This window comes from Anopheles coluzzii, chromosome 2 (assembly GCF_943734685.1).
Source record: "Anopheles coluzzii chromosome 2, AcolN3, whole genome shotgun sequence".
NCBI classification, from domain to species: domain Eukaryota; kingdom Metazoa; phylum Arthropoda; class Insecta; order Diptera; family Culicidae; genus Anopheles; species Anopheles coluzzii.
Genome location: NC_064670.1, coordinates 49,542,740 through 49,563,530, shown reverse-complemented (window position 1 = coordinate 49,563,530; position 20,791 = coordinate 49,542,740). Strand labels below are relative to the sequence as shown.

General features: G+C 51.1%; 5 protein-coding genes across 8 annotated transcripts; 3 read left to right on the top strand and 2 right to left on the bottom strand.

Moving 5' to 3' along the window:
• The first annotated feature begins 787 nt into the window (after window positions 1-787).
• On the top strand, window positions 788-6,316 carry LOC120961557 (uncharacterized protein DDB_G0283357-like). Of its 3 annotated transcripts, none has more exons than XM_040385343.2 (3): window positions 788-1,162; window positions 2,190-3,145; window positions 3,240-6,316. In XM_040385343.2, exons 2-3 carry the CDS (start codon window positions 2,990-2,992, stop codon window positions 4,890-4,892), a joined length of 1,809 nt encoding a protein of 602 aa, XP_040241277.2. In that variant the 5' UTR covers window positions 788-1,162; window positions 2,190-2,989; the 3' UTR covers window positions 4,893-6,316. The 3 variants fall into 3 exon arrangements, with proteins under 3 accessions (XP_040241277.2, XP_040241279.2, XP_040241280.2); XM_040385345.2 differs by lacking the exon at window positions 788-1,162 and adding an exon at window positions 1,169-1,600; XM_040385346.2 differs by lacking the exon at window positions 788-1,162 and adding an exon at window positions 1,607-1,990.
• Window positions 6,317-6,463: 147 nt separating this feature from the next.
• Window positions 6,464-12,746, bottom strand: LOC120961556 (protein dispatched). 2 transcript variants are annotated; one of them, XM_040385342.2, is made up of 10 exons: window positions 12,430-12,746; window positions 11,867-12,066; window positions 11,244-11,784; window positions 10,756-11,168; window positions 10,599-10,690; window positions 10,241-10,518; window positions 9,890-10,175; window positions 9,589-9,821; window positions 9,355-9,509; window positions 6,464-9,273 (listed from the first exon to the last, which is right to left on the bottom strand). In XM_040385342.2, the coding sequence occupies exons 2-10, from the start codon at window positions 11,996-11,998 to the stop codon at window positions 7,735-7,737; spliced, it is 3,669 nt and encodes a 1,222-aa protein (XP_040241276.2). In that variant the 5' UTR covers window positions 11,999-12,066; window positions 12,430-12,746; the 3' UTR covers window positions 6,464-7,734. The 2 variants fall into 2 exon arrangements, with proteins under 2 accessions (XP_040241276.2, XP_040241275.2); XM_040385341.2 differs by having other exon boundaries at window positions 11,867-12,063.
• Window positions 12,747-12,858: 112 nt separating this feature from the next.
• On the top strand, window positions 12,859-14,384 carry LOC120961559 (uncharacterized). The gene is made up of 2 exons (XM_040385347.2): window positions 12,859-13,054; window positions 13,118-14,384. Exons 1-2 carry the CDS (start codon window positions 12,951-12,953, stop codon window positions 14,106-14,108), a joined length of 1,095 nt encoding a protein of 364 aa, XP_040241281.2. The 5' UTR covers window positions 12,859-12,950; the 3' UTR covers window positions 14,109-14,384.
• LOC120961560 (histone RNA hairpin-binding protein) lies at window positions 14,337-16,520 on the bottom strand. The gene is made up of 5 exons (XM_040385349.2): window positions 16,009-16,520; window positions 15,714-15,819; window positions 15,045-15,462; window positions 14,832-14,963; window positions 14,337-14,754 (listed from the first exon to the last, which is right to left on the bottom strand). The coding sequence occupies exons 1-5, from the start codon at window positions 16,147-16,149 to the stop codon at window positions 14,736-14,738; spliced, it is 816 nt and encodes a 271-aa protein (XP_040241283.2). The 5' UTR covers window positions 16,150-16,520; the 3' UTR covers window positions 14,337-14,735.
• Window positions 16,521-18,136: 1,616 nt separating this feature from the next.
• On the top strand, window positions 18,137-20,060 carry LOC120950983 (WD repeat domain phosphoinositide-interacting protein 3). Its single transcript, XM_040369432.2, has 3 exons — window positions 18,137-18,544; window positions 18,651-19,526; window positions 19,591-20,060. The coding sequence occupies exons 1-3, from the start codon at window positions 18,478-18,480 to the stop codon at window positions 19,695-19,697; spliced, it is 1,050 nt and encodes a 349-aa protein (XP_040225366.1). The 5' UTR covers window positions 18,137-18,477; the 3' UTR covers window positions 19,698-20,060.
• Window positions 20,061-20,791: the final 731 nt, after the last annotated feature.

Genomic DNA, 20,791 nt, shown 5'->3' with positions numbered 1-20,791 from the left:
AATCCATCACCTCCCCCACCCCCTCTTTGACCCCACGGAGTCCTACATTTCATGTGTGAGCCATATTAGCCTATTGCATCAGCTGATTCGGTGGTGGTTTTTTATGTAGTCTTCATTTGCGGGTGATATTAACGTTGAGGGAATAGGGTAAAGGCGGTATTGAACTATTAACGGTGGTTTTATTAATGTACTTATTTCATGCCAGTTCTGACGAGGCCATTCGCGTGCCATGCCAATTGATGGTTACGAAGCTATATCAAACAAGCGTAGGTGTAGGTGGAACTCAAATAAAAAAAAGTAAAGTAAAAAAAAGGAACATGTTTCATGCATGATCATCATACTCCACTCCATGTATGAAAGTAATATGTGATATTTCAATACATACAATAGGTTCCGGATATCTTTCCTTACCAAGGATCCGGAAGATTTTTCCACTTCAGACTCGCCGGATGTTTTGCCTGATCACATCTCGCTCAGCTGCGGGCGTGCGAGCACTTTGAACGGCGATCCTATGTGTTGCACAGTTATTTAAAACCTTTCAGCTATTAATAAAATAACACGTGTAATTATTTTCTGTTGATTTTCATTCAAAATAATCAACCAAAATGAGCACTTCTATTACGCACCAACCACCAAGTTGTATACATTTGTCACGCGTCGATGTGCGCGAAAGAGACGGTACGACAAATCGAGCGAAACATGATGCGCGTAGATTGTCACCGACACAACGAAAGGACAAAGGTTAACGAAGTGTTGAAGTGGAGTGAAGTGGGAGAGGGAAGCACAGAAGCTCACCTCGAAATGCGCACTGTAAGCGAGTACAGGACGGCTAGAGAAAGTGAGCGAGATGCAGCTATTTTTCAGCGTCAAAAACCCTCGCCATGCCCAACGGGTTCCCTCGCGCTGTCAAAATCGAGGCCTTTTTACGAGGCCTGATTCAATACTGGCTCGGGCTGCTATTTGTTGCCAACAAGCAAAGTTCACCTCGACTCTGGGTGCAAGGAGGCACGCAACGGGAGATTGGACATATTTTTGTTTATGATATATACATATTTTCCCCAATCTCTGCACGGGTTCGATTGCCACACTCGGTGCAGCTACCGGAAATCGACGCCCTGTCCGTAGTGAAAAGCCAGCCGTTCGGATGCAGACCATTCCTCGCGTAAGTTTGGTAACGAGACACGGGGCTTCAATGTTGGCCAGACGGTGGCGGTAGAGGAGGACCCCAGCAAAGCAGTACCAGCCAGCGAGCCAGCCAGCAGCAGTGTAGTGTAGCGCCCGTGCTGTCTAGCTGCAAAGTGCGCGCATGTTTGTGTATGTGCGCGTGTGTATGTGTGTTTGTGCGTGTGTCTCTATCACATACGGCGTGTGTACGCGAGCGAAAACGCGATAGAACGCCAATAGACTGGTGGTGTCCAGTGTTGCGTTGGTTGCAAAAACAATCGAAGCCGCGGGTTCCAAAGGGACGCGTCCCATAAAAAAAACAGTGAGTTCTCTCGACACAGGACCGTGGTGAATGAATGGTGTAACACTTCACAATCGTAGCTCTGGACGTTTAGCAGGGTGGTTCCGAACTGTGTTGACGGGGCGAGCGAATGTTGTAGGTCGATCGTAAATGCACTTTGTTTGACCCACCCGCCAACCATTTCACCCTCCATTTCCCTTCCCCTCCTTCATCGAGTCCCCGACGGGCGGGACGGTGCAAAACGGCAGTGTGTGGAAGCAGTTGACGATCGCGTAGTTCGTAATGCGGTATACCATTTCGCTGCTGCTGCAATCTCTTCTCCTGTTTCGTGCGTAATTGGATGTCTGTTTAGAAATGCAGGGCAGCCACTGGTTCGACCGCTCGTTTCGGACGCTTCACTAAACGAGGTGTATCGTGGGGGGGTTTATTGTCAAACAAATTTACGCGTGGCAATCGGGTGCGCAAGTTTTCCCTCACACGAAAACCCACCCACTGCTCCGCGGCAGAATAGGCTAGCAGCGTGTGGTATGTGCTCGGTGTTTGCGCTGCGATCGTCATCATCCATCCTCATCATCATCGTCATCGTCATCCCTTTCGCTGTGACAGTTCCTTTTGCGGGAAATGGGTTGTTTTGGTTTTCTTCTTGTTCCGTCTGTTTTGTCTAATCGTCTGCTCTCTGTCTCCTTTCATCTCTCACCACCCCACCTACCCCTCCGGCGTACAGTGACGACCGTGTGAAAGCACCATCGCCCCAAGCCGCCCTCCATCGCGTGCAGCCCAGCGCTTGGCAGGAAAGGAAGGAAAGTGTCGCAAGAACGGCATGAGGAACGGCCGCAGCAAGGAAAACAACACAGCACAGTAAGCGTCGGCAGGAGACCGCGGGAAAGAGCAGGGGCGGCGACGAACGTATGGAAAAAGCGAAAGCGCTTCTTTGCAGCAGCAGCAGCGAGGGCAGCCACACACAAAAAAGCGAAAGAGAGAGAGAGTGAGAAGGAAAACAGCGCAAATCTCTGCAACGGGTGCGTGAGCGAGAGCGCAATACAGGGACGCGAGCGTGTGCCGAAGCGGGCCAGCGTAGCGAGAAGACAAGGACGGAGCGATCGCAGCCTACTCATTCCATCAACGATCCGTCAAAAGCCGTCGGAAGGTTGCCTGTCTATATAGTTGTTGGTTGTTGGTTGGATTCCGTCGTGTAAATACTGCAACACTGCTTCACAGTAATAACAGAAAAAGAATCACGACTCGGGCACGACGCTCCGCGTAAGCTGGGACACGGAGCAGTACCTTCCGGAAAGCTATTGCTAACATTCTCCCAACGGCGGGGACGCACGGTTGTGGTGCAGTGGTCTGCGTCCGACCGCAGCAGTAGCCCGTCCTCTCAGTGTCAACAGGACAGTGGAAAAGGACAGCTGGCGGAGACCAAGGGAGCATTAGTACGGCCGTTAGCTAGCCGCTGCAGCTAGTTTGTCCCCGAATATCACCCTTGCCCTGTCCAGCGATAGCGCCGGCCGCGCGTTTGCCGAGATGGAGATGGACACGATACAGACACAGATTCAAACGGAGCTTCCCTTCTGTCGGTTGTGCTTTTCACAGGCCTGCGATCTGTACGAACTCTTCCCGGGCGCAGGAAACGACAATGAATCTCTGCTGCTGAAAATACTCGAGCTGGTAAACGTAGCGGTAAGTAGCTTCGCGGGCGCACGATTTGTACTATCTAGCTTTGTGTGGTGTCTGTACGTTTGATTGTTTCCACTTGCACTCCGCGCACTTTCAGATAAGCTTCGACGAGGACCTGAACTCGTACATCTGTGGCAAATGCGTAACCACGGTGGAGGACTTCTTCGAGTACAAGGAGAAGGTGAAGGAGAACGATCTGCTGCTGCGCGAGAAGCGCAAATCGGTCGACCATGCGACGGCGATCTACAACGTGGTCAGCATGCAGCCGGATGCAACCAACAGTAGCGCCTCGAACGGAGCGACCGGGACGGGCGGCGGCTCCGACCTGGGAGCGGGCGGTATCGATGAACCGCACGTCGGGCTCGATCAGCGCATCTCGATCGACGGTGGCCCACCGCTGAACGGCAACATTATCGAGTTCAAGAAGCAGCTGTTTACCGCCTCTCCGTCCCAGCTCGGCATTTGGCTGTGCGTGGCATCCGGCAGTGACATCCAGTGTCCGGCTGCGATCGAGGTGGACGATAACATACAGGTGGTGGCGGAGATTGGACAGCACAATCATGGGCTGCCCGTGTCCGTGCCGGAAAATCCGCCCGAGACGCCACCGATCAAGCAGCAGCAGCAGCAACACCAGCAGCAGGTACCGCATCAGCAGCCACAGTCTCACCACCATCCGCATCACGCGCAGGAGCAGCAGCAGCAGCAACAGCAGCAGCAGCATCACCACCACCAGCAGCAGCACGAGGAGGACACCATCGTGGTGACGTCGGACGGTACGCCCGCCATCTTAGCAACGCCCGGCACGCCCGTCGTAGCCAACAGCTCGGGGCGCGGTGGTGCCGGTGCAGCGGGCAAAGCTTCGTCGACCTCGTCGTCCTCGTCGAAGAAGAAGAAGGCGCGCGACCAACCGTCCAAGCGCAAGGTCTCGAACGACACGCTCGTCGGCGACGGTTGGCTAACGGACGTGACGACGTTCAAGCGCAACCACTACCAGCTCGTCACGAAGGACGGCTACCAGACGTTCCTCATCTACAACGGCTACCGCTTCCGGACGCAGCAGAAGATACGCAACGGCATCGCGGCGTGGAAGTGTGCGTGGAACGGGCGCAAGGGCTGCCAGGCGATACTGCACATCACCGAGGACTACCAGAAGGTGCGGGAGGTCGGTTCGCCCCACAACCACGAGCCGTCGCTGCGTGACCGGATCATCTCGAACAAGCCGACCAACGGCAACACGTCCGACCAGAGCCTCATCATGCAATCGGACGGGGAGGAGCTGGGCGAGATGCACAAAATGGCCGCCACCACGAGCGGAGGGCCGGCCGGCACGATCACCGGCGAAGCGATAACGCTGGACGGTGGGGCCACCGTCGTGGCCATCACCACAACCGGCGCGAACGCTTCGGTCAACAAAAGCAGCACCTCGACGGCGTCGGCCGCCACCCTAGACCTTACCTCGGAGATGGATTTCGTGCAGCAGAGCAGCAACAGTGGCAGCGAGTTGATCACCACCACCACCACCACCAGCACGCCCGGTGGATCGGCCTCCTCGGCGGCGGATCCGCAGGGCTCGTCCGCGCAGCACCATCAGCAGCAGCAGCACCACCACCATCACCACCATAACCATCCGCATCATACGCATGAGGTCGGTGTTGGGGACGAAGTGGTCGGCAAGGACGATACGACCATGTCGATGGATATAGAGGAAATCATTCGCCCGCACGTGGTGCTGCATCCGAGCAGCGAGTAAACCGAGCCGAGTGGGCACCCTCCCCCCCGTACACCCGACGAGGGGACGAGGACGAGCTGCTCGAGCGTCCGTCACGCCATTCACCACTACCACCACCTCCGCAAAATCCATTTTCCTATGCCCCAATCCCCATCACTCGATCACACGCGAACACCGCGGGGCGCGCTTTACTGAACGCCGCCCCGCGTTGAAGGGAGAGTCCATTTTTGCGGTCACAGCACTGTTGAAATGGTGCTCCCCCGCGGTGATGGATGATCGCAGCGAGCGAGATCCTACCGGAAGGTGGACTTACTCCAGTTGCTGCTAGCTCTAGCTTATCACAGTGCGCATCAATGGATGCTACGAACCGGTAACTACCGAACGATTGGCGGTAGATGATGGTGGTACATATTTTGGTGAAAAAAATTGTAAAAAAAAAATAACCCGCGCACTAGCAATAGGGTCTGAGAGACAGAAAGCGAGAGTAAGAGAGAGAGAGAGAGAGAGAGAGAGAGAGAGAGAGAGAGAGAGAGAGAGAGAGAGAGAGAGAGGGCTAGAATCGAATGGTAACGGGGGTTGTTAGCTTTTTCTTTTGACAAAACTGGTCTTGATCGATGGTGGCCAGGGGTGAGAGCACATTGCGCTACTATTATGTAACATTTGTTCGTTTTATTTGCATAAGTACACACATATATATGTCACCCTCCTTCTCCACTCCCTCCCTGTGTCATTCTCCCGCAACCCCGCCCCCACCATTCCCCATTGGTTCTCGCGTACACACGATACATAAAATTAAGTAAAGCGTAGTGGAATGGAAAACCGGTGCCGTTCTTACAACTCCCCCCTTCCCTCTCCCCCTCGCGGGTGTGGGTGGGTGCAGGATTTTGCAAATACAATTTCACTTGCAGCCAGGGAAGGGGGGGGGGGGGGGGGGGGCAGATTTTAAATATAGCAGGATGATTGTGAAAACAAGCCTAGGTTACGGATTCGCTGTCGATTTTTCGCCCCCCCCCCCTCTCCCTTTTTCGTGACCCTTTTTTTAATTTGTATGGTTTACTGTTGTTTTAAGGACGGAGGACAGTTTGCGATTTTAGCCCCGATTATTATGTGTCAAGTTCTTCACCCCTCCTTCCCGCAATCCTTCTTATTTCTCTTAGACCGTAAGTGCAAAAATTGTCATAGGTAGGTGTTAAGGAGAATGAAGAAATATATACATATAGTTATATATATTATATACATAAATACAAAACACACAAATATACAGATAAGGATTGATTGTAGCCTTCCCTCCACAAAAAGCCAAACGCCAAACGACGATGCGGTACGGGGACAGCTGTGTATGCAGGGTATGCTCAGCCTGCCCCTCGTCCCAGCTCGAGCCACCACTATCTGCTGCCGCTCCCGGTCCATTATTAACACAATAAATCGGTCAAATCAATCGGTCATTCTGCTAAAAACGATCTGTGTGTCGGGCACAATCTAGCATTATACTTCGCTGTGTTGTGTGGCAACTTCCCCTCCACCCTACGAAAGCGTTCGGATGCGTTACCGCGAGCCGCGAGAAAGACCGTACAGTCCGAAATCAGTCGCGCTTCACATGTGACACCGTAGAACCGATGATTAATATTTATTTCACACTATACACTACTACTCTCCTTATTTACTCTGGCTCATCATTGTCTTCGACCTGTAACTCCTAGAACTGCTGCTGCTGCTGCGGCTGCTTTCCGCCCCTTTAGGAGACATTAATTAAGGGTTGTGTTTAAATTCCTCACTCATTTCAACGGTCCGAAATATTGTAGTCTGTGCTTTTTTGTACGCTGTCTCTCTCTCTCTCTCTCTCTCTCTCTCTCTCTCTCTCTCTCTCTCTCTCTATCTATCTCTCTCGCTCTCGTTACATGATTTCCAAATTTGTAATTTACACCTCGCCCTTGTCTCCCTTCCTCGTTGCTTTCTAATTTGCAATTCGCCTGTATAACCTGTGTTTTTTTTCCCAACAATCATCGAATAGTAATATGTATCTGTAAATATAATTCATATATGTATCACAAAGTGGTTCCACTAATTGTTTCACAACATACATATGTATCTCCTAGCTTTTGTTACGCATCTCTCTTCCGTTCGTTGCATCCGTGCCTGTACGCAGTAAGACTGGGGCCGCGCCGATCGACTCGGGGGGCCACTCCTAGAGAAATCAACCATTGTGTGGTTGTATTAATTTTCTACTCTTAAAATACTTGCTACCCCCCACCTCTGGAGCTCCCCCTACCATCGTAATGGTTGATGGTGGTATGCAGACAAAAGAAAGTGTCGTGGCGTCCTCTGTTGAGGAGTGTTGGCCGGTTGACTCGGCCGCTCACTTGAGATCGGTTTGCGCGATTGCTAATTGCTACCAGACTGGCTGGCGGTGTCAGATTGTGAGCTTGACGGGCTGCCAAAAGACAGCGGTTAATGTTAAAAACTATTCCTCTACGTTAAGATCCGTTCCGGCACAAGCAACGGCCATTTAAAAACATCCATTAAGCTGAACCCCTGAAGTCCTGATGCTAACGCGCAGGGGTGTAAACGTGTTTAATTCTATCAACTGCTACCAACTACTAAGTTCTAAGTTCCATATCCATAAATGCTTTTTGGCACGGGGAAAACGACTGGTTGTATGGAAGCTCAGTAAAGGGTAAAACAAAACACAGAGACACCAATCCACCACGCAACTACGCATTTGACAATGTGCAAGCTCCTATTGCTGTTAATCCCTAGATAAAACTCTATTACACATCTGCTTAAGTACTGCTTAAAAACTGTAACTTCCCGGTGTTCGGGAAATTGTCCCGCTGCTAGTCAGCAGCATCGGCTACAGTGCTCCCTACTGGCCACCCCTCAAATCTACGTCATCCGGCAGCACCATCGTTATGGCACTGGCCGTGGAAGGACTCTGCTCGCGGGGCAGTGAATACTTTTTCTTGAACGCGCGATCGAAGTTGATCGGTCTCGCAATGTCCAGGTTGATCGGCTTGATGATGGAGTTCGACGTCAGCGAGTCGAGCTCGTGCGATTCCGACCCGACCAGATCGCCGGCCGCCGAGCTCGAGTTGGACAGGAGCTGTTCGGTCACGACGCCGCCCTGGTGATGGTGCGACATGTGAAAAGAATGATGGTGGCCCAGTCTCGCTCCGGCCGTGTCGAGCTGGGCAGTCGCCTTGCAACCATCGCCGCTGCGCAACCCCGACCGTAGCTTGGGATAGCGAAACTGGCCGAACCCGTACTGCGGTCCGATCAGCCGCAACAGGCTCATCAGGAAAAAGGTCGCGTACAGCCAGCTGATCGACATGACGATCACGAGAAACACCCCGATCTGTATGTACGCCAGCACGCTGGAGGGCAGCATCAGCGCACCGGCAATACCGGTCGTGATGGCGGCCATTGCCGTTGGGCCGAGCATGCGCTGCAGGGAAAATCGTGTCGACGAGCGGCGGTCCGGCTCGGTCGACAGCCGGTAGTGCACGCCGTAGTGCAGGCTAAAGTCGACGGCCAGCCCGATCGCCGTACTGACGGCCACGCTTTCCAGCACGTTTAGCTTCCAGCCCAGCAGCACCAGTACCGCCACGGTGGTGAGGATCGTAAGCGTCACCGTTACGATCGCGTACAGACTGATCAGCACATTGAGCGTCACGAGCATCAGCACCAGCAGGGCCACTCCCATCGCCATCGCGATTGCCACCATCGTGCCGGTCGACAGTGTGTCCTGCAGGTCGAAAAATTCCAGCTCACTGGTAAACCACGCGTTGGCCATCGTTGGTGGCGCGTCGCGCAGCTGCTCTGCCAGCCAGCGCTCCACTGTGCGCACGAACGCATCAATCTCGGTGTAGGACATCGTAAAGATCTGCGTACTTTCGAACTCAATCACGACCGCCTTCACCACCGTGTCGTTCGGTTTGGGTGAGATCCGCTCGAGCGGTTCACCCGCCACTAGAAACGAGCTGCGGGCAAACTTTGGTCCCGCAACGCCCGGCACAAAGAATTGCCTCGGCGTCTCGTACAAGGACAGTATCGATTCCGGCAAGCACTGGTCGAAAATGTCGGGCGTGAAGGGAAAGGGCGACACCTCACAGCAGGGCGTTCGGTCGATTTCGCCCATGGTATCGTTGCAGCGGCGCCGCATCCACTCGATGAAGTTTTCGATGAAGCAGTTCGGCACCAGCAACCCTTTGCTCTCGCTGTAGAACGTTTGGTTTTTTATCCGTCGGCAGAACTGGAGCAGCCACTGTTGCGATTCCGGTGCGCTCATGTTGAACGATTCGTCAAAGTACAGCGCGCCCCGCTGCTCCGGATCGAGCAGATCGCCCCGATCGACGGGCTGCACGCCCCAGACGAAGCGTAGCGGGATTTTAAACGATTCGGTCGCCTACAAAATGCCAAGCAGAGCTTTTATTACATCGCTGTTCAACCTTCCCGACCCAAGGGCGCTTACTTAAACCTTACTTACCGAGTACATCTTCTCAAACCAAAACATATCCCTGTACTCACTGTCATACCGCTCGAACGGGTGATTGCTGATGAATAGCTTAAAGTCTGGAGAGTCCGGCAGTCGAAGCTTCGGCCAGTGTAGTACCAACACCCCGCTCATAATCCCGATCGTACCTGAAACGGAATGAACGGAGTGCCGGTTAGTTTTGCAACCTTGCGTTATACGCGTTGTCACCACCCCGAACACACATACCGAGCAGGGTGACCCACAGCCAGGGCAGATTGACTATTAGATCGATAATGGTTTCCTCAACGCGCCTGCTTAGCTGCGCTATCGATATGAAAGGGATCGTGCACCGGTGGGTGACGCGTCCAAACGGTTTCAGCAGCATTAGGCAAGACAGTCGTTCCGCGATCGATACGGCAGCGGGCAGCCACGTGACCATTAGGAAGTAGTTTGCCATAACAGCCGTACCGGAGAAAATACTAAAACATTTGCACGTATGAACAACTGTGGGAATGGCATTCGAAATTCAAAATAACAGCCCACTTACCCAAAACACTTAACAGCCGTGATGGAGCTAACGTAGGACGCATAAAACGCGGCCGCCGTCGTCAACGAGGTTACCAGCATGGATAGTGCCGCGTGCCGCAGCGTGCTGCCCATGATCTCCACCAACGTATCCGATTCTCCGCGGGCAGCGCTCCCACTGGCCTCCGAATTGCAGGACGCGGTGGACGGAGCGATCGGTATGACAATTCCGCCACCACACTTTAACCGCTCGGCGATGGTACATTGCCATATTTTCAGGAAAATAAATGCATCATCTGCCCCAATGCCTGCGAACGAGGAGGTTTTGTAACATTCGACGGCAGGGTTTGGATGGATGAATTTCGATACTAACCTACCACCACGATGACAGCTAGCAGGTTCATGAAGGGAAAGAACGTAAGCTCGAATATGAAGGAGTAGATGAAGTAAGCGATTCCTAGCGAAAATGCAACCGCTGTCACCGTCATGAGCGTAACAAACAGTGAGCCGGTGTACAGCCACATGCAGAGTACGACAAATATGCCGCCCAGGCCGAGCAGCCAACCGTCGCGCAGCAAACACTCGTCGAACAGCGCATTTTTCAGACCCATATCCATGGCAACTACCGACACGAGATCGTTGGCAAGATTGCTGCAGAACAGGAGAAACAAAAGATATGTTTTAAGCTCTCAAGAGGCTTCTACTGGTAAGGTCGGTAGAAAAAGGCTTACACTTTGCTTAAGCTGTGATAAAATTCCATCGATTTTATGCTTCTCGCGATCGGAAGAAAGATCATGGTTGCGTTGAGGAATTCGGCCGACTCCTGCCAATAGAACAAATAAAAAGCTTAAATAAAACACCTCAAGGGCGACAATTTTGAACGCTTACATTTTGCCGGATAAAATCCACGTTCGCCAGATAGTGCAGTATGTTGTAGACGGCATTATGCTGCTTGCACTCGCTCGGCGCAAAACAGCTCGACTGCGTACAGTCGTTGCTCAGCTTCATCGTTTGATAGTACGAAAAGCAGTCGTACAGTAGCGTCTTCACCATCGCCACGTCCTCCTCGTTCAGCTCGAAGCAGGACGTTTTGTTGGAGAGAAACGTCACGTAGTTTACGATCGACCACGGGCGGCAACACTCCTCGGACGTGAGCTCCCGCTGGCAAATGTCACCGTAGTGATCCACGCGAAAGATCCTCTGCTCGAGCTCACACAGCGCCAGGAACGCATTGAGCTCGAACAGACTGTCGTTCAGGTTGTGGTTGATCCGCTGCACCACCAGGTGTGCGTACTCTTTGTCTGTGGTAAGTGGAAGAAATGCATCAATGGTGCCATTCCCCTGGAACGCTCCGGGTTTTAGCGCGGTGTACTTACTTGGCGATTCGCAGAAAAACCCATCGGAAGGTATGTGCGTCTCAATCGGTTCCGGGGGCGGTTTAAGCCGGCGCAGCGTGTCCCACTTGGCCCGCTTCTTTTCCATCGTTTTGTTGCCCACCTCCTCCGTGTAGTAGGACTGGTTCCGGCCATACTCCCACACCTCCTGCCGTCCGCCACGGTGTGGCATCGTCTCGTTGTCATACTCCTCGAAGCTAATGATCTCCCCGTTGGCCGCACTCTGGTTGTGATACAGCTCCTTCAAGATACGCAAGTTTTTGTTCAGCTTGCCGTGCGCTTTGCCCATGTCATCGCCGTCCACAGCATTTGGCGTTTTCTTTTTCCCTTTGTTCTTTCGGCGCTTGCGGAAACTTCCCTCTCCCGCAACTGGTGGCAACCGTTGGTGGGGGAAGTGATTGTTCATGCCGAGTGTTAGCTCCTTCGGATTCGCCACCAAGCGCCCAGACAGGCTTGTTTCCTCCAACAAATTGCGCCACGCGGTCCAGCGCTTGCCAATCGAAGTACCGCGTGCCTCGAAGCCCTGCAAAAGATGGAAGGAGGAAATGCACCATTCACATCACAATAACCAGCAGCAGCATGCACTGAGCTCTTCCGATGCTTACCAGTGTTGGATCATCGAAGTCGGGCAGCTTCCGGGTGCAGAGGGCGACGACAATGCAGGCCACGGAGAAGATGCCTACTGCCACCAGCACCAGGTGCGGACGGCGGGCCAGCAGTTTGTAATACCACAGCATGCTGCTGCCGTTGCTGTAGCCGCAATCAGCGATCACCTCCTACCACGCTACTCCTCTCGGGCCCGCTACTGAACCCGTGCCCGTGCAAAGTGAAATGTGCATTTAAAACATACTATTTACACTTCGTTACGCACGATTGTGTGTACAACTCTACACTCTCTCCGTACGCCAAGTAGTGTGCACTCGTTACGCTCACCACTACACACGCGCACGCGAGCGATACGCAACGCATCTCGCTGGGCACACGGGAAGGACCTCCCGGTACACCTGTATGAGTGCGCAATCTAGTGTACGCGTGTATGCAGACAGGAGCAGAATGGTTACCTTCTGAAGCTTTTCCACCCCGAAAACTATCCGCGGTGCCTTTACGGGACCGCGTTCGAGCAAACTGCACACAATTCGAGATGCTGGAGCTTTGGAACAGCACTAACCTGTCGTTGCGCGAGTACACCGGTGTCCGCTATCGGTGCGGTATAGATTCATCCTGGGAAAACGCTGCTAGAAACTCGTACCAACAAGTCGGTGTGTACCTAGTCGCAGGTAGCCATCTCCAGCACGATGCGACACATATTTTCCCACTTTCGCGGCACACTCTTACATAATTTCACTCAACCGTTGTGCGACCAGGCGGCCGGCCTGGGAACGGTACGATTCGCACTCCAATTTACCGAAACTATCTCCAAAGCATGCTATTAAAGGCAGACGAATCCCCCGCAGCAGCCGACTCTGTGGTGGCCCGTGCTTTTATTTTTTGCTGACACTAGGTTTCTCTTTCTTTTTTTCACACGCATGCTGCATCTCTCTTTCGCGCGGCGTTTGACGTTTCGTATTGTATTTGTTTATGTTTGTGCAGAGTGAGCTGACAGGGCACGGTCCGTCCGGTACATGACCCGAGTTCGTACGGATCGGCACAGCCGAAGGGGATAGGTTTTGCGGACTTTTTCGCCTCACGATGGGTACGCAAATGTTTCGTTTGAGCTTTAATTGGCGCCCCGCCGACGGCTCGATCGAAAACCATGCATCCGCGGACACAATCACTTCCTCGGAACCGGAATTGTAAGTAATCCTGGCTGGCAACGCCTGGAACGCACCGAACGATACATGTTACTCCCGTTTTAGTTGCACGCTGGACGATCTATTGCGCTACGACCAGTGCCTGGTGCTGTCGGGCAGTGAGGACCAAGAGCCGTGCGAAATGCATCTGACCATAACCCCTTTGTACCTGGTACGGGGCGTTTCGATCATCGCCGAATGTCCTGTCGTAGAAGTTTACTATGGCCGGTTGCGCGAATACAACCGTACCGTGCACGGGGAGCTGCTGTACACGATAGTGGATGGACATGTGTATCGGTACGACTTGAGCATCGAGACGGAGACCAGTGAGCTGCACGTGAAGTTCATTATGGACGATCCGAGCGAACCTGTATCGCTGTACACCACGCACCTGTACCTGATGCGCAACACAGACCCGTTGCGTGCGATGAGGATGCTGATGGCGGAGAGCAAACTCATTAACCCGGACGCTGTGCAGCAGCGCCTGCAGGGGGCTACCCTGTCGGAGCGTGCGGAACGGTGCAAACATTTGATACTTGGCTCCATGCTTTCTGCGCAACAGAACTTTGAGAACAACAACGCTAGACTATCATCGATTGCAGCTGCAGCAGCAGGAAGCATGCCACTGGACAACATTGACGTTGCGCATAGCAACGCACAGTCATCGGTTGAAGCGTCCACGCCGTCGAATCACACCCCGGCTGCGAACAACGACGGCCAATCGGCGGCTGCTGCCGCGTCGATGCTCGATAACATCCATGCTGTAAACAACAACGTTCAATCATCGGCTGGTAGTGGCGTTCCTGGGTCGGTACTACCGGATATGGCCAACCTCGCGCTTTCTTTTGCCAATGGGAATATCGAAACCAGGATCAAACAGTACATCGACGCCAAATTTGTACAGCTTGAGCATTTTGTCGACAACCGACTGGCAGACCTGGCAGCTCGGCAAGATCAAAAGCTGGACCGTTTGCTGGAACTGCTACAAGAGCAACGAGGATCGGCCCAAAATGGATCGCACGGAAGTAAGGCGGAACAATCATTTGCGTTGCAATAGTGCCACCACGATCTCTCCCTGTGTGGGAAGTACCTTATCTTCCCTGTGGTCTTACATTTTCCGTCCGCGGATTATACCCTTGGATGTACAGCTCTCCGACTACACGTTGGGAAATTTAAATCGAAATCAGATCCCGTTTTCCTTATACCTAAATTCGAACGAAATAATTATTGGTTTCCCTTCGGTAGTGAGTAGCTTATAGATTTAATGACACATACAAATAAAAAGTTGCATTCTTCCCAGTGTCCCAGTGTGGGACGAGTGGTATAGCACAAACGACTATATTTATTGCAAGTATTTTGCATAATTATTTGTAAATAATATTCACTTCAATGTGTACAAAAAAAACTACGTGTAATGGGGTTTGAGGAGACGCGCACGCAAACAAACAAAAAGAACCAAAAGGCGATTTTGTACATGCACTCTCGGCTTCACACGTCATCCCTACCCTGGTGGTCGCTCACGCTCGGTGGGGTTGGGCGGATTGTAATAAATATGGAACCGTAACAAACACCCCCGCGTGGCATCGTTGTTTTCCATCAGAACAATCAATGCTCTCCTTTCCATAACCATTTCCCTCTACAAGATATCGCGCCCCCAGTCGGTCTGTGCGCTGCCACAAGTGTTTCAGGCGTTCTCATCGAACCTGCATACGGAAGGGAGATAGAATTACGGTCGATTAGGGGACATGCAATTAGCACCACCTCATTATGTGTTACTTACGTGCTGCTGTCGCCGTTGGGATCGAAGCAGTGCAACTTCTTACGCCAAACCTTTATAAGACCGTCCCACGCACGGCGGCTGTACTTCAGGTGCTTTTGCGGCGTCGCGGGATGTTCTTTGGTGCGTGCATGTCTGCAATAGGGAAGCGATAGAATGATGATGAAAACCTGTACCACTTTCGCTCCTCCTCTTCCATTCGTTCAGCAGACGTACCTCGGCACTTGCTGTATGTAAGTCTCGTAGCCAAGGGTGTTTTTGCCGTAATCGATCTGCTTTTGACGACGCGCCAGCACAGCCTCATCCGTTTCGTACTCTATCTGGCGGCGGCTGTTTTGACTAGACGCACCGGAGCTGGAACTTTCGCGCCGCGACCGCAAGCTGCTGCCGTGATCGTTTTCATGCTTCTTGCTCTTTTTCCACTGGCCACCGGTACCGCCCCCGGCTCTGGTCCCGCTGCTCGGCGAACCACCGGCCGCCTCACCATCCCCGTCCACGTCGCGGTCCATCACCGAGACGGCTCGTCTGTCGTCCGTTTCTTCGCTGCTCGACCCACCGGACAGGCGTCGCTTGAACGGTGACTTTATGAGATCATTTTGGACCAATTTTTCGAACTTGGTCACATTGGCGGAATCTGTGGAAAGGGAACACGGGACCACACACCAGGACCGTTCGCCAGGAGAGCGGGGAAGAGATGCACGATACAGTAAAAAACGCAAAACTTGCTAAACGAATCGCCATAACCTCAACTTCTCGCCTTCCATCATCACACTATTGTGTTTGCATTGCCTCTCACCAGCAGCACGACAAAGCAAGCGGGTTGTGATCGTCAGTAACCCATGGGGAAAAGGAAGGGACACCACCATCATAATCATCGCCACTTACCTAGAATATCAATCTCGATTTGTCGTCCTCCGCTGGCTGCTTTGTACAGGATGGACATTTCATCCGCTTCCCCGGCTAAACTTTGGCTTTCCGTGCCGGCCGCGCTCTGTTGTGTTTATTTTGACAATGGAAAACGACGCAGAAAAGGTTAGTGGAAACAGGTCGTTCATGCATCCGAGTGCAGCAACACACAGCGAGCGAGACGTTCGGAGAAATGAAAGCCAGCGACGTTTAGCGGCGCGCTAGTTCACCAACACATCCCCAAACGCTCTGTGTGTGGAGCGCTTATACATACCGATGCAGCTTCGTTCGGCTCCGGGAGTTGGCGCGCTGATCGCAGCATTCTTGCCTCCTCCTCCAGCTCCTCCGGCGTTGGTTCGTACCAACTGGTAGGGAAATCTATTTTACTACTAAAATCCACGCTTGTGCTCGACATTGTGTGCGGTGGGGTCAGGCGAGTCAATGTATCCTCAGTAAAACTGATTCGTTTTAGGAGTTAAGTATTTAATTTATAACAAAACACACACAAATTATCTCAATCTCGGTCGCTTTGTAAAACACGGATTTTAAAAATTAAACTGCACAGACTAGTTCACAGGGCTGCATATGTGTTGTTGCATATGCATGTAAAGCATCAAGCTAAAAACGGCACGACACTGCAGCACAGGGAAGGCTTAACTGCATTCTTATCGACGCCAGAGGGCCTGCTTAACGCACATCAAGCACCGCAGCACGGATAGATAATTGTAAATTCGGAGGGAATGTGCCGCAAGCCACCACCAAGGGACGATGCGCGGGAAAACATAAACGAGCGAGCATCGGGAGCAAGGCTGTATCATGCATGCTTCTCGCACCAACACATAGAAGCGTGTCTTTGACAGTTGTGCACACAACAAAATAACCCCCAACCAAGGTGTGTTTATTAAGGAGGTGAATTGTTAGCGCGTTTTCCGGGCGCCATCATTGAGTATTGTTATGTCAAATCGCATACAATTTTCTATACCCCCCTCCAGCCCTCCCCGATTTTAATACCGGAGCCCCCAGTATTGTTATGTCAAGTCGTGAAATGTCAATTTGCTCTGAAGCACTTCACCTCCTAATATCCATACACCTTGCCCCCAACAGGAAAGGGTACAGTAGAACGTCGATTATCTCGGAACGGATTAACCGGCGGGCGGATTTACCGTGCGAATGAATTTGACAGTATGTCAATCGTGGCATACATTTTCTGGGATGGTCAGTTAGGCAAAAACATTTATCGTGCAGCTATCTAGTGTCTATTGATATTTTTTAACTTCAGTTTTGTTAAAGAACAATTGATAAATCTATTGCTATTGATTAAAAAATATTCTACTAATGATTAATCGATAGGATTAAAGGTCTTCTTCTACTTGGCGTAACGTCCTACGCGGATATGCCGGCCTATACAGGCTTTCGAGACTTAATTCATTACCACGTAGCCGAATACTAAATCCTTGCTACGGGGTGACGGTCCATTCTAGGTTTGAACCCATGGCGGGCATGTTATTGAGTCGTTCGAGTTGACGATTGTACCACGAGACTGCTTCCTAATAAAGGTACTCCTTAGTAAAATTAGTGAATTTAATAATTTTTATATGAATTTGACACTTCTTGGACCATTATCCGAGAAAATCGATTAGTCCAGTCCCGAGCTGCTTGTATAATCGACGTTTTACTGTATTGTAGTTAGTTTGCCTGAAATGATAACCAATGAGGAAAATAGATATATTGAATTTGAAAACATTGTTTAGAATTAGAGTGAAACGCCATGTATCCGGGCTCATCGGGACTCGACCTCGCCGAGATATGGGAATAACACGGACAATGAGTCAACATGAATATTTAACAACGAATTCCTGATTTTTTAAAATTTATTTTATCTTTTGATAAAAATTGCCAAGTTTTTAATAACTTCATGTTTCTCCATTGAGAATATTTGAAATTTTCCATGAAATAAAATGGTTTTTGTTATGACTATGTGCTCTGATAACCGTTTTTCAAATATCCTCCTCAGAACGCAATGTCACCTTTACATTAATTTGTCATGTGTCAACAGCACGGATAAACTGACAGCCGGATAAAAGGTATTTGTCGATCTACTGTAATTTAATGTGCGATTTCATTGAATGTGGTCAAGAAGAAATAGAAATGCATCGTTTACTCGTGAATTTGCGAGAATCCATGAGCTTCAACATTTCAATCTTTGAAGATGCACAGGTCATGGTTAATTGTGTGTATTTTCATGTAGGCTGTATTTTCATGTAGCTTTTCATGTGCTAGCTGAAACTAAAAATTTATCCCACCCTGCGAAAAGAGTCGTGTGAAATTGACGTATCGCTTTGCCCGGTGAAAAACTTACCCCAACATCATGTCACTCAAGCGTTCGTCGATGTGTCAGGCAAGCGTTTCGGGTAGCTTGCAGCCAGGAATAACAACGGGCCGACTTTTTTTTTGTGTGTGCGAGCAAAGGAAGATTAGCAAAGAAAGGGGGTGGAAATTGATTGTTTGCGTTGGCAGGTTGCGGGCGTATAGTGAAAGATAAATAGAAACGCAGCGAGCGCACGAAGGGCTGAAAATTTACGCATCAAGCGACAAACACCGGACCGCACGGTTGTACCCCGCGTATCACACACATCCCTCGGGAGCGAGTAATGACGTAAATAATGCGCCGATAGAGTGTTTGGGACTGGGAAACGATCAATCGCGGACACCATAAGTGCATCCAAGTAGTGCAAATTGCAAGATGAATCTGGCCGAATGCAATCCGTACGGCAATGGTTTGCTGTACGCAGGGTTCAACCAGGATCAGGGTAAGAGCGCACAGCACGGCAGGGGGACAGTTTTTCACAACCAAAACTAAATCGAACATCGGTTTTCCTTCTTGCTGCCCCACATTTCCCACCTCTTCCCGCACAGGTTGTTTCGCCTGCGCCACCGACAGTGGCTTTCGCGTGTACAACAGTGATCCGCTGAAGGAGAAGGAGCGTCAAATCTTCACCGATGGGGGGGTCGCCCACGTCGAGATGCTGTTCCGCTGCAACTATCTCGCCCTCGTCGGGGGTGGCTTGCGGCCACTCTATCCGCCGAACAAAGTGCTCGTCTGGGACGATCTGAAGAAGGCGCCCGCAATCTCGCTCGACTTTAACGCCCCCGTGAAGGGGGTGCGGCTGCGGCGGGACCGAATCGTGGTGGTGCTGGAAGGCATCATCAAGGTGTACGCCTTCACGCAAACGCCGACCCAGCTGCACGTGTTCGAAACGTCCAAAAACCCGCAGGGCCTGTGTGTGCTCTGCCCGAACAGCACCAAATCGCTGCTCGCCTTTCCGGGGCGCCGTACCGGGCACGTGCAGATCGTCGATCTGGCCAACACGGAGAAGGCGCCGCACGAGATTATTGCGCACGAGACGGCCATCAGCTGTATTGCGCTGAACCTGCAGGGCACCCGGTTGGCGACGGCCAGCGATCGGGGCACGCTGATACGCATTTTCGACACCGGGAGCGGTGCGAAGGTGGCCGAGCTGCGACGCGGCTCGAATCAGGCCAAAATTTATTGCATCAACTTCAATCATCAGTCGACGTCGGTGGTGGTGTCGTCGGATCACGGCACAATCCACGTGTTTAATCTGGAAGAGCCGAACAGGGGCCGCGATGGCGGCTCGTCCGGGGGCGGTGGCGGTGGCTCGAGCTTGCTGACGCGCTACTTCACCAGCCAGTGGTCGTTCTGCAAGTTTTCCATACCCCAAGGACCACCTTGCATATGCGCGTTTGGATCTGAGAACAATTCGGTGATTGGTGAGTGTTGTGCACCTGGGAGTTTGTGGCTGTATTGTATATACATTTACGTTGTCCATTGCAGTGATATGTGCGGACGGACATTACTACAAGTTTGTGTACAACAGCAAGGGCGAATGCTCGCGGGAAGTTTGTACCCAGTTTCTCGAAATGTCCGACGACCAGACGTAAAGCCGTGCGGCGAGCTGAATCGACGGATCGACTGGCTACCAGGGAGTTTGAAAAACATTGGGTAGACCGAGAGACTGCAGCGGGAGCGCTACGAACGTGGAAGGGAAGGCCACGGCGGTTATATATTTACGTACGGATATGATTCTCTGGGGCATTTGGGGAGGGCGACACAAAGGAACAGTCAACAGAAACTAACAATCGGCTTGAAGCGTAGGGTATTTGAGGACGAGCGCAGCGGTAGGGGAGAGCATATTGCCTACAGAACTATTTAATAGCGACGAACAAGATGTACCACGCGGAGGAAAAGCTATGCTAAGTTAATTAAAATACATTTACACATGTTTTCATTCATCCGATAGCTGACACGCAACGCTCTGGCGCTTGTTGTTGAGTTTAGTGTAGAAAGAGAAACATTCGTTATCTGCAATTCATCCGGGACATTGCATGACGTAAGGTTTATATTTGGACTGGTTCACCGCGGTGCAATGATATGACATGATTCGTATGGACCGAGCAAACTATCTGAAAACGATGTGTTTGTAGCAATCTTTATTTTTATTAACAATCGTCAATGTTTGTTTTATAGTTTGCGAGGGTGGCGTTTAATGTGATTATTTAAGTACGCTTTTTCAGTACATAAAACTTGATCATCGTTCGCGTGTATCGGTGGTTTTGTATCATCGCGCACAGATATTTTCTAAACCGCGATCCTTCTTTTCTAATTGGAATATTCTCTTTACCCCGTCAGTCTCGCGTTTTTGAAAAATTAGGTTGTTTCTCATTTTTATGTCTATTTCGTTGAGAAATAAAACTAAAATTCATTTAATACAAATTTGGTCGCTGTATTTTTTTTATGGGGACATACCAAAAACTGCTCGGGCCAAGCGCCTACCTGCGAAGGACTTCGAAACTGTGAAGGAGTTAATTGTAGAAATAAGAAGAACGCCTTGGTTTTTATTGACATAAATTAGTCATGTAACTGTTTATAGATGCAGTTTTGTCTATATTTTTATCACACGGTATTTGTAATTGAAATTCCAACTGTAAAATTGATTGTTTGCTTTTGTGACTTGTAATCTTTCACCCGCCGAACA

What these genes read in the sequence shown, in the direction of transcription:
- LOC120961557 (XM_040385343.2), top strand. Translation starts at nt 2,990, where the DNA reads ATGGAGATGGACACGATACAGACACAGATTCAAACGGAGCTTCCCTTC. An exon ending in TCGAGCTGGTAAACGTAGCG is followed by an intron (nt 3,146 to 3,239) that starts GTAAGTAGCTTC and finishes GCGCACTTTCAG; the next exon opens with ATAAGCTTCGACGAGGACCT.
- LOC120961556 (XM_040385342.2), bottom strand. Translation starts at nt 11,998, where the DNA reads ATGCTGTGGTATTACAAACTGCTGGCCCGCCGTCCGCACCTGGTGCTG. An exon ending in ACGGCTGTTAAGTGTTTTGG is followed by an intron (nt 9,822 to 9,889) that starts GTAAGTGGGCTG and finishes CAAATGTTTTAG; the next exon opens with TATTTTCTCCGGTACGGCTG. An exon ending in GGTTTGAGAAGATGTACTCG is followed by an intron (nt 9,274 to 9,354) that starts GTAAGTAAGGTT and finishes GGCATTTTGTAG; the next exon opens with GCGACCGAATCGTTTAAAAT.
- LOC120961559 (XM_040385347.2), top strand. Translation starts at nt 12,951, where the DNA reads ATGGGTACGCAAATGTTTCGTTTGAGCTTTAATTGGCGCCCCGCCGAC. An exon ending in ACTTCCTCGGAACCGGAATT is followed by an intron (nt 13,055 to 13,117) that starts GTAAGTAATCCT and finishes CTCCCGTTTTAG; the next exon opens with TTGCACGCTGGACGATCTAT.
- LOC120961560 (XM_040385349.2), bottom strand. Translation starts at nt 16,149, where the DNA reads ATGTCGAGCACAAGCGTGGATTTTAGTAGTAAAATAGATTTCCCTACC. An exon ending in AGCCGAACGAAGCTGCATCG is followed by an intron (nt 15,820 to 16,008) that starts GTATGTATAAGC and finishes TAAACACAACAG; the next exon opens with AGCGCGGCCGGCACGGAAAG. An exon ending in TACATACAGCAAGTGCCGAG is followed by an intron (nt 14,964 to 15,044) that starts GTACGTCTGCTG and finishes TCCCTATTGCAG; the next exon opens with ACATGCACGCACCAAAGAAC.
- LOC120950983 (XM_040369432.2), top strand. Translation starts at nt 18,478, where the DNA reads ATGAATCTGGCCGAATGCAATCCGTACGGCAATGGTTTGCTGTACGCA. An exon ending in AGGGTTCAACCAGGATCAGG is followed by an intron (nt 18,545 to 18,650) that starts GTAAGAGCGCAC and finishes CTTCCCGCACAG; the next exon opens with GTTGTTTCGCCTGCGCCACC. An exon ending in TGAGAACAATTCGGTGATTG is followed by an intron (nt 19,527 to 19,590) that starts GTGAGTGTTGTG and finishes TGTCCATTGCAG; the next exon opens with TGATATGTGCGGACGGACAT.